General features: G+C 48.2%; 1 protein-coding gene across 7 annotated transcripts in view; it reads left to right on the top strand.

Annotated features, from left to right (window-relative positions):
• Window positions 1–229: 229 nt before the first annotated feature.
• The window catches only part of PPCDC (phosphopantothenoylcysteine decarboxylase), a 35,548-nt gene continuing 25,624 nt past the window's right edge, over window positions 230–10,153 (top strand). For 6 of the 7 annotated variants that reach the window (XR_014493565.1, XR_014493566.1, XR_014493567.1 and 3 more), the window contains exons 1-5: window positions 230–396; window positions 509–604; window positions 996–1,124; window positions 3,093–3,261; window positions 3,369–3,468. Coding sequence is in view for 4 of the 7 variants with exons in the window: in XM_083371693.1 (XP_083227819.1) it covers window positions 256–396; window positions 509–604; window positions 996–1,124; window positions 3,093–3,261; window positions 3,369–3,454 (621 nt within the window). In the remaining 3 variants the exon portion in view is untranslated. Of the gene's footprint in view, window positions 397–508; window positions 605–995; window positions 1,125–3,092; window positions 3,262–3,368; window positions 3,469–9,110; window positions 9,217–10,153 lie in introns of those variants that run through there. The other variant, XM_083371695.1, reaches the window with a different exon arrangement.

Genomic DNA, 10,153 nt, shown 5'->3' with positions numbered 1-10,153 from the left:
GAAATAGATAGAGAGATAGACAGAGATAGAGAGACAGAGACAGAGATATAGATAGACAGAGATATAGATAGATATAGATATAATGTATATATGTCCTGCCCATATCCTGCATATGGCATCTTTGGGCAGAGTATAGTTTTGGAGCATAAAGTTAGCTAGTAAGTTGGCCAAAAGCATTAAAAAGATATTGTAATTGGGAGTAGTAATTCTCACATTTTCTTACAGGTGGAAAAGAATCACTCTCTGGCTCTGACTATGGAGGCTGCAGCGTCTCCTCCGCCACTAATCTGCCCTGTGGCTTCGGAGACGAATGCCCACATCCTGATTGGGGTAACTGGGAGTGTGGCTGCGCTAAAGTTGCCTCTTTTGGTGGCAGAGCTTCTGAAGATACCTGGAGTGAGCAGTTTTTCACTGTTTTTATTTATTTGTCAAATTTAGAGACCCCCTCATTTCAACCCTTAGGTACAAATATTCCGCTTTATTAGTACCACTGTTCTTCTCTTTTTAGCTGGATGTTCTAGTGGTGACAACAGAAAGTGCAAAACACTTCTATAAGCCGGAAGAGATTCCTGTCAGAATCTACAGTGACTCTGATGAGTGGCAGGTCAGGATCGTTCAAATATTTATTTTTATTTTTTATTTTAATTCCATTTATATCCCGCCCTTCTCCGAAGACTCAGGGCAGCTTACAAACTTAGCAGTAGGTTTATTTTTTTTTCTTTAGGGCTAAGGAGCTTTTATTTGCACCCTAATTCACAAATTTTGAGGAATGAGCTTCTGATTGCAGCATTTCCTTGTCTTTGGAAGCCAACAGCAAATTATCTTATGTTTTATATCTTGCACTATTTGAATTGAGATAACTTGGCTTGTTCTGAGTTTGTTTTACTGAGCCCAGAAAGATTGGTAAGAATATTCAATAACGGATTGTATTTATGTAGAATGTGATTAAGTGTGCTGGGTGAATTTGATTAACTTAGGCAGCATTTTGTCCTCAGCTGTGGAAAAAGCGTACCGACCCTGTGCTACATATTGACTTGAGGCGTTGGGCTGACCTCATGTTGGTGGCTCCTCTGGATGCAAACACCCTGGCCAAAATTGCAAATGGCATTTGTGACAACTTACTGGTGAGTTACTGGTGCAGGGTGCTCCAATGTTCACCCCAGTTCTCCCTCATTAAGACCTGTGTGGTAAGCTGATGTTTCATGACCCTCTGCATTAATGGCACCTATAGAAACTATGGGGACATCAAGAGGGTTTGAGTCCTGAGCGCTGCGCAGTGGGGTGAGTTCCTGTTCCTCACCCCAGTTCCTGCCCATCTAGCAGTTCGAAAGAATGCAAATGCAAGTAGATGGATAGGTACCCCTTTGGTGGGAAGGTAACAGCGTTCCATGTTCCTTTGGTGTATAGCCATGCTGGCTATATGACCATGGAAATTATCTTTAGACGGCTAGCTCCCTCGGCCAAGAAATGAACGCGACCCTCTAGAGCAGGGGTCGGCAACCTAAAAAAGAAAAAGAGCCACTGGGAACCGGTTCCATCACAAATTAAAAAAAGAGGGAGCCGCGTGCGTGTGTCCATGCACGCGCATGCGCAAAAAGGTTTTTTGCGCATGCGCGGACGCACACGGCTGCCATTTTTTAAAAAATGAGATGGAACCAGTTCCCGGTTGCCCGACGGCGACGGCCCGTCTGCAAAGCTGCCGCTTTCGGCAGCTTTGCAGACGGGCCGTGGCAGCTTCCTCAAAGAGCGGCGCCCCTGCCCATTCCGAGAGGTGCGCGCGCACCTCTCCGAACGACCGGAGGTGTGTGCGTACCTCCGCGCGAATGGGCAGCGGTGCCGCTCTTTGAGGAAGCTGCCGCGGCCCGTCTCAGCTTCCTCAAAAAGAGAGGCGCCCCTGCCCATTCCGAGAGGTGCGCGCACACCTCTCCGAACGACCAGAGTTGCGCGCGCACCTCCCCAAACCTTTGGGGAGGTGCGCGCGTACCTCCGTGCGAAGGGGCAGCGGCGCCGCTCTTTGAGGAAGCTGCCGAAAGGTTTGGGGAGGTGCGCGCGCAACTCCGGTCGTTCGGAGAGGTGCGCGCGCACCTCTCGGAATGGGCAGGGGCGCCGCTCTTTGAGGAAGCTGCCGCAGCCCGTCTGCTAAGCTGCCGCTTTCGGCAGCTTCACAGACGGGCTGCGGCAGCTTCCTGAAAGAGCGGCACCGCTGCCCCTTCGCGCGGAGGTACGCGCGCACCTCCCCAAAGATTTGGGGAGGTGCGCGCGCACCTCCGCCCATTCGTGCACCTCTCCAAACGGGCGGTGCCACTCTCCATTTGGAGAGGTGCGCTCGCACCACTGCCCGTTGGAAGAGGTGCGCGCGCACTGGACGGCTGGGAGCCGCAAGAGACGGCTCAAAGAGCCGCATGCGGCTCCGGAGCCACAGGTTGCCGACCTGTGCTCTAGAGTGTGAAATGATTTGACAGGGGAAACCTTTACCTTTATCGTAACAGAATCTTGCAAATCTGAAAGTGATTCCGTCCTCCCTCACTTTATCTTCAGGAGAAATAGGGAGGGGCCGGTCTGAAACGTTTACTCATGTTACCTTCTTACTCCAGACTCCGATCTCTTTTACCTGATTGTGGCCTTGGTAACGGTAGCATCTGTTCCTCCTGTCCTTCGGGGCCATTCCTTCTGTCCTCTACTTCAGGGATCTTCAAACATGGCCCTTTTATGACTTGTGGACTTCAACTCCCAGAATTCCTCAGCTAGGCACATGTGCCTGGCTGAGGAATTCTGGGAGCTGAAGTCCACAAGTCATAAAAAGGCCAAGTTTGAAGACCTCTGCTCTACCTGGTATTTGATGTAAGGATGTAAATTGAGTTGTTTGAATGATGGTGCAATTTGACTGCTCCTCCCACCCCCACCCCCATCTCCCCTGTAGACCCCCTGAGACTACAAATGGCTCCAAGAATAGCCTTCTAAGCTTTCTGCTTCTTGGTGTATTTTAGAAATTCACCAGCCCCAGCCTCCATGCTTCTGTCCAAGGTTCTGACTGCATTCCCCTTGTGGTCAGATCTTCATCTGTGGCCATTTCCCCTTGCCTTTCTCTGCAGACGTGCGTCATCCGCGCCTGGGACGTGAGCAAACCCTTGCTCTTCTGCCCTGCCATGAACACACTTATGTGGAAGCACCCCATCACAGCTCGGCAAGTGGGGCAGCTAAAAGAATTTGGCTACATAGAGATCCCTTGCATAGTGAAGAAACTGATTTGTGGAGACGAAGGTTGGTCTGCTTCTCCTTCCAGGCTCATTAGAGCGAGGTGACAAGATACGAACAGGTAATCCTGGCCTTACGACTGCAACTGACCTCTTTGCTTTCTGGCTACACAGGCCGAGGGGCCATGGCAGACGTTTCAAGCATTGTGGAAAAAACAGAGGTGGTGCTATTGGAACGGGGCCTCCTGAAGCCGAGCTGATTCCCAAATTACAGGTACTCTCTGCTTTTCACGGAATTTTGCTCCGCCAAGAGCGGATCAGGAGAAAAGGGACAACCGTAAGAAGCAGGGGGATCCTTGCCTCCTGCTTTGCCAAAAGAGTAGTGGAAGCTTGGAACCAACTTCCAGTGGAGACAGTGGGTCATTCCTCAGAAACTGAGTTTAAATATGCTTGGGATAAACCAGGGGTAGGGAACCTCGGCTCTTTTATGACTCGTGGACTTCAACTCCCAAAATTCCTGAGCCAACATGGCTCACCTCTCCCTTTCCCCTCAGCATGGCTGTCTCAGGAATTCTGGGAGTTGAAGTCCATGAGTCATAAAAGAGCCAAGGTTCCCTACCCCTGGGATAAACGCACCTCCATCCCCCCGACTAAAGGTTTTTTTAAAAAAATAAATAAGTGTAAATAAGTAAATAAGTGTATATATATATATATATATATATATATATATATATATATATATATATATATATATATGGATCTTTGGTCATTTGGGTTTTTTCCCGCGTAGAGTTGAATGTGTAGGAGCAACGTACGGAATCCCATCCGTCATCCTCAGGCTGGTGGCTTCAGCTTCCTTCTTCTGGGAGAAGCATGTGGTAGTGGCTGTTTGTTCCTCTTTTAAAAAAAAATAAATTAAGAAGAAAGCAAAAAGAAACAAACAAACAAACCCCTCTCAAAAGGTAGACTCGATAGACTACGGGGTCCTTCTTTTGCCATCAGTTTATTATGTTTCTGCATTTCCACAACTCTATGGATTTAGGTCCTCTCAAAATGCACCTCCAGTGGATTGCTCAGTTGCTTCTTTTCGACCCCCTCCATTCTCGTTTCCGGCATGAAATTTTGCCCCTCATCTGTGCTTCTTTTGGGCTGGGCTTCGTCTGTGCCAGGGTTAGGCCAGCTTGGCTCTTTTATGACTCGTGGACTTCAACTCCCAGAATTCCTGAGCCAGCATGGCTCAGCCTGGAAACCTCTCCAGTTCTCCTCAGCATAACTGGCTCAGGAATTCTGGGAGTTGAAGTCCACGAGTCATAAAGCGGCCTAGGCCTAGGCCAGGGGTAGGCCACCTCGGCTATTTTATGACTTGTGGACTTCGACTCCCAGAATTCCTGAGCCAGCTTGGCTCAGCTTGGAAACCCCTCCCTTTCCCCTCAGCATGGCTGGCTGAGGAATTCTGGGAGTCGAAGTCCACGAGTCATAAAAGAGCCAAGGTGGCCTACCCCTGGCCTACACTCTGGGCTTCTAGAGGTGGGTTTTTTTTTTCTTTTTCTTTTTTTGAAAGCCCTTAAGAGAAGGGGATCGAGATGCAATGATTCAGGCAGGTGTCTGTCTCTGAATCTCCTGCAAAGTTCACCTCCCTAATTATTAGGCAGCTCACCCCACATGCCTCTGAGCTACCTCTGCCTTGCGAGGCATATCTCTGCAATGTGCTGCTGGAATCAAGGGACCCCCCCCCACATCCTACATTCCTTTCGGATGACGATGCCGGGGTGGGGGTGGGGAACCCAAGGCCCCAGATTGTCTGGGGAAGTGACCCTCCGGAGGACTTGCCCTTTGCTCTGATGGGCTCATGATGTGTGGAATGCCCGACATCAAAGGGGAAACAAACAATGCCTCTGTCCGTGTGGGGCTTCTGCCAGGACACAGGATGTTCTTAGCGTGTTGATTTGGGGCTGCTTGGGGGGGGATGGGGGGGGGAAACCCAGGAATTTGCTTACCAAGAAAGAGGATCAATCTTGTGAAAACTCCCAATTCACAATCAACAACTTGTTACAGGAGTACCTGGAAAGGGGATTGATTAGAAAAAGGGAGCCAAGTTTGCCTTTTTTTAAAAAAATCTGTGTCCATGGACGGGTCAGTGGCCTGTCACATAAAACCAGAGTTTATTCACCTGTCCCTGAGTGCATTAAAAAGATTTTTTAAAAGCCCAATAACTCATTCCCCTCCCCCCCTACTTACCCAATCCCTGCAAACAGCTATCAAAAGGTTGCCCTGTGGTAAGATGGGCGGCCTGTACATTTTATAAATAAATAGATAAATAAACATATCAAAGACCTTTTCGTTGTAATGCTTGGTTCCAGGACTACTATACTTAGTTCTCTAGTTACGACCAGTCACTTAACAACAATTTGAAGTTAATGATGGACTCAAAAAACTTACTTATGACCCATCCCCAAAGTTATAACTGTAGCACTATCCCCACAATCATGTAATCACATGTGGGGCACTTGGGAACCAGCGTGCATTTCCAACTGGTTGCGGCATTCCCCCATCACGGGAGCTGGCAAAAACCAGGAAAAAAAATTCCATTGGATAAGCTAGGTTAGGGTTGGACAACCATGTCACTCAGTTACCAACCCATGATTTGCTTAACAACCATGGTGGCTCAAGACCTCAGTGACTTAACAACCAAATTCTAGGCTCAGTTGTGATAAGCTGAGGACCACCTACACAATTTTTCCAAGGCTTGAGGACTCACATGAAGGATGCTAAGCTTTTGGGAAGATGGCCAAGTGTAAATTTCACGTGTCAAAGTTCTCAGCTTCAGTCTTAAGTTAAAGATGCCCAATGGAAATGTGTGAGTGTGTGTGTATGTGTGTGTGTGTGTGTGTGTGTGTGTGTATGTGTATGTATGTATATAGCTAGCTGTGGCCAGGTTGGTTAAGTCTTTTACTGGGTTTGTGAGGTTGACCAACTTCCCATGCAGTCACCAACATCTCACTAATGTGAGGAAAGGAAACTCGGTTGACGTCTATGCATCTGCACAGCCAGATTGAGGAAAGCTGGCTTAAAAATTCCAGGACTGCCTTTTTTGTGATTTTTAAAAAAAAATCATAGTTTCATCACTCCAGCAGCTGCTCATGCATATATATTTTTTTAGTCCTCTTGTAAGATGTTTATGGGGTTTGGAAAGCAGCGGTATACTTGGGGACATGACTCAACGCATTGCAGACGCAACTTCCCAGTCCTTGGTATCTTCAGTCAAAAAGATCGGGTGACGAGCGAGCAGGTATCTAATGCGGCCATCACCCCAAACCCTTAGGTAGCAGCTGGAGGCCCAGAGATCTTTTGCCATCCAACAGATATTGCTGGATCTCCCTCTTTCACAGCTTGCTTGTCCTGTAAACGCCGCATGGCTCCCGATGACTCTGGCCTTCTGAGACGGGAGAGCATTTTTATAGCTGTTGTGAAAAGTTGTGGTCCAAAGCTCAAAGGTGAAGGAAGGTCATGTTTGGAAACACCACCACGTGCAAAGTGGCCTTGCAGAGGGTAGCCAATGAGGTTGAGTTTTCATAAATGTTGAGGGATGTTTGTCTAACCAGTTGCGCAAATAGGAGCTGATGATCTGTAGGTCATCACACAGTGCTGAAGATAAAAAGCTCTTTGCCTTCAGTCTGGACACGCCAAGGAATGTTGCCCAGAACATCTGGTTGTGCAAACCTGCAATGGAGCAGGCTGGCAATGGCCAAAATAAAAGGGTCTGTTGAGTTTTGACATTCCAGCCCTTGTCCTATCTGAGAAAAACAGCCAAGGAGAATCCTTAACGCGCCCATTCCGTAGGAGGTGCTTCAAAGTACAGCTAGTCCTCGGGTTACAACACTTCGTTTAGTGACTGTTCAAAGTTACAACGGCACCGGAAAAAAGTGACGACCGTTTTTCATACCACCGTTGCAGCCTTCCCCAGGATCACATGATCAAAATTCAGAGGCTTGGCAACCTGACTCCCGTTTATGATGGTCGCAGTGTCCCAGGGTCACGTGATCCCCTCTTGCCACCTTCTGACAAGCAAAGTCAGACTCACTTAACAACCACGGTACTAAGGTAACAACTGCAGCCATTCACTTCACAACTGTGGCAAGGGAGGTCGCAAACTGGGGCAAAACGCCCATATATATAATAGAGCTGGAAGGGACCTTGGAGGTCTTCTAGTCCAGCCCCCTGCTTAAGCAGGAGAACCTACACCGTCTCAGACAGGTGAATGCTCAGTCTCTTCTTAAAAACCTCCAGTGATGGGGATGTCTTAATAAATGTCTCACTTGGCAACCCCAGTCGATGTAGGTAGTTCAAGGTTCCCGTTTTCAGCAACGGCCGTAATTGATGGAGAAGGCGGAGGTTGATCTTCGTTACCTTCAGGGCCATCCTGGTTGCAGAAAACTCTGTTTGTCTCTCCAGCAGATGGCAGTTAGGAGCTGGTTGAGAAGGGTGTGTGGCTTAAAAGAGTGGGGCACTGGATCAGTGTTTTTCATACCTCCGTTGCTTTTAAGTTGTGTGAACGTGAACTCCCTCAATTTTTTTAATTTTTTTTTTTTGCAATGCTGCCTTGGGTGAGAATACCGGGAGTTGTCATTTCGAGGCTCCGTTTCTTGCTGCTGTGTGTGAAATTATCCCATGAAATATTAGAAAGAGCTCTGATCTGGGCTGGTGCAAGACCCCCAAATTTTGAGGCTTCTGACTCTTGGAAAAAGGGCTGTCTGAATGGAATACATTTTTTGGTGGGGAGGGGGTGCAGCGTGATTAGACAACACAGGGAACCGGTGTGGTATGCTGCTGCTGCTGATCTGAAGCTGGTTGCAAGCCTCACTTGCGTGTTCACAGTTGTGGAGAAGGAAGAGCTTCCCCCCCAAACCTGTGCCCTCTTAAGCTTGTTAAACTGGCTGAGATTCATGAAAAGTGAAGGGCAGAGTACAGTGTGTTCCCACCAACCTGACCTGATGCTGCTTAAGCATTTGGCAATCCACACAACGAATGAATGTTGTGCAGGTGCCATTGCGACTCGCCAGTGAAAAAAGTACCGGCGTTATCTGTAGGCTACGTCAGCGTTTCCCAACCTTAGGAACTTGAAGATGCGTGGACTTCAACTCCCAGAATTCCCCAGCCAGCATAGCTGGCTGGGGAATTCTGGGAGTTGAAGTCCACGCATCTTCAAGTTCCTAAGGTTGGGAAACGCTGGGCTACGTAATAAGCTTTTTTTTTTAAAGCCCCTCTGTCCATTTGTCCAAAGTCTTCCTCTTAGTACCTGGATATTTCTTCTCTTCTCCGATTGGTGGATCTCTCTAATGGTTGCTCGAGTACGGCTAGTGCAGGGGTAGGCAACCTCGGCTCTTTTATGACTCGTGGACTTCAACTCCCAGAATTCCTGAGTCAGCTATTCCTGACTCAGGAATTCTGGGAGTTGAAGTCCACGAGGCATAAAAGAGCCGAAGTTGCCTACCCCTGGGCTAGTGCAACAGTCCATTTATAGCATCCGTTCAAAGTTGCAACGGCGCAGAAAAAGGGACTTAACGACATGTTTTCACACTCCTCGGGATCACGCGATCAAAATTCAGATGCTCGGCAACCGGCTCATATTTATGAGGGGTGGCAGCGTCCCGGGGGTCGCCGGATCCCCTTTTGCAACCTTCTGACAAGGAAAGGCAACGGGGAAGCCAGGATCTCTGCACAACCGTTTTGAGTAATTTAACAACCGCAGTGATTCGCTGAACAACTGCGGCAAAAAAGGTCGTAACATGGGGGCAAACCCACTTAGCCAATGTTTCACTGAGCAGCAGAAATACTTCCGTGATGAAAACACCCACAACCTCTGGAAGCCAGCTGGTTAATTGTCCTCAGTGTCAGGAAATTCCTCCTTAGTCCTAGGTTGCTTCTCTCCTCGATTAGTTTCCACCCGTTGCTTCTTGTCCTGCCTTCAGGTGCTTTGGAGAACAGCTTGACTGCCTCTTTTTTGGGGCAGCCCCTGAGATATTGGAACATGGCTATCATGTCCCCCCTCGTCCTTCTCTTCATTAAACTAGACATCCCCAATTCCAGCAACTGTCCTTCATATCAATCAATCAATCAGAATAGAGCTGGAAGGGACCTTGGAGGTCTTCTAGTCCAACCCCCTGCTCTGGCAGGAGACCCTATACCAGGGATAGGCAACCTCGGCTCTTTTGTGACTCGTGGACTTCAACTCCCAGAATTCCTGAGCCAGCATGGCTCAGCTTGGAAACCTCTCCCTTTCCCCTCAGCGTGGCTGGCTGAGGAATTCTGGGAGTTGAAGTCCACGAGTCATCAAAGAGCCGAGGTTGCCTACCCCTGCCCTATACCGTTCCAGACAGATGGCTGCCCAATCTCTTCTTAAAAGCCTCCAGTGTTGGAGCCCCCACAACTTCTGATGGCAAATTGTTCCACTGGTTAATTGTCCTCACTGTCAGGAAATTCTTCCTTAGTTCCAGGTTGCTTCTCTCCTTGATGAGTGTCCACCCGTTATTTCTCGTCCAGCCTTCTGGTGCTTTGGAGAATAAGTTGACCCCCCTCTTGGTGGCAGCCCATCAAATACTAAGACAAGATAGCCCTACCAAATTCTAACAGGTGTAGACTGACTGAATCAGTCATCTACAATCAGCTAGATAAAGATCAAAGGGTGCCATATTTGGAAGTGGAGCGTGTGGAAGAGAGATGACAGCTCATTGGCGTAGCTTATCAAAAGGGCAGATAGCCTGCAAATGGCTCGCTCTTGTTATTGTAATGGAGAGGCTTCTTAATTTTTTAAACATAGGAAAGTCTAACGGAGTTCGTTATCTTTATCCTTGAGCTTAACCGACAGCTGACATAAATTTCATAGGCCTCTTTAGAGGGAGAGAGGAAGCTTGCATAGTAAAGAACAGGAGTTTTGCCAGGGTGGTCACGATTTGCTGCTT

Source organism: Vipera ursinii (assembly GCF_947247035.1).
Source record: "Vipera ursinii genome assembly, chromosome: 11".
In the NCBI taxonomy this organism is placed as follows: domain Eukaryota; kingdom Metazoa; phylum Chordata; class Lepidosauria; order Squamata; family Viperidae; genus Vipera; species Vipera ursinii.
Note: the sequence above shows the minus strand (reverse complement) of the source record. Positions and strands in the feature narration are given on the sequence as shown.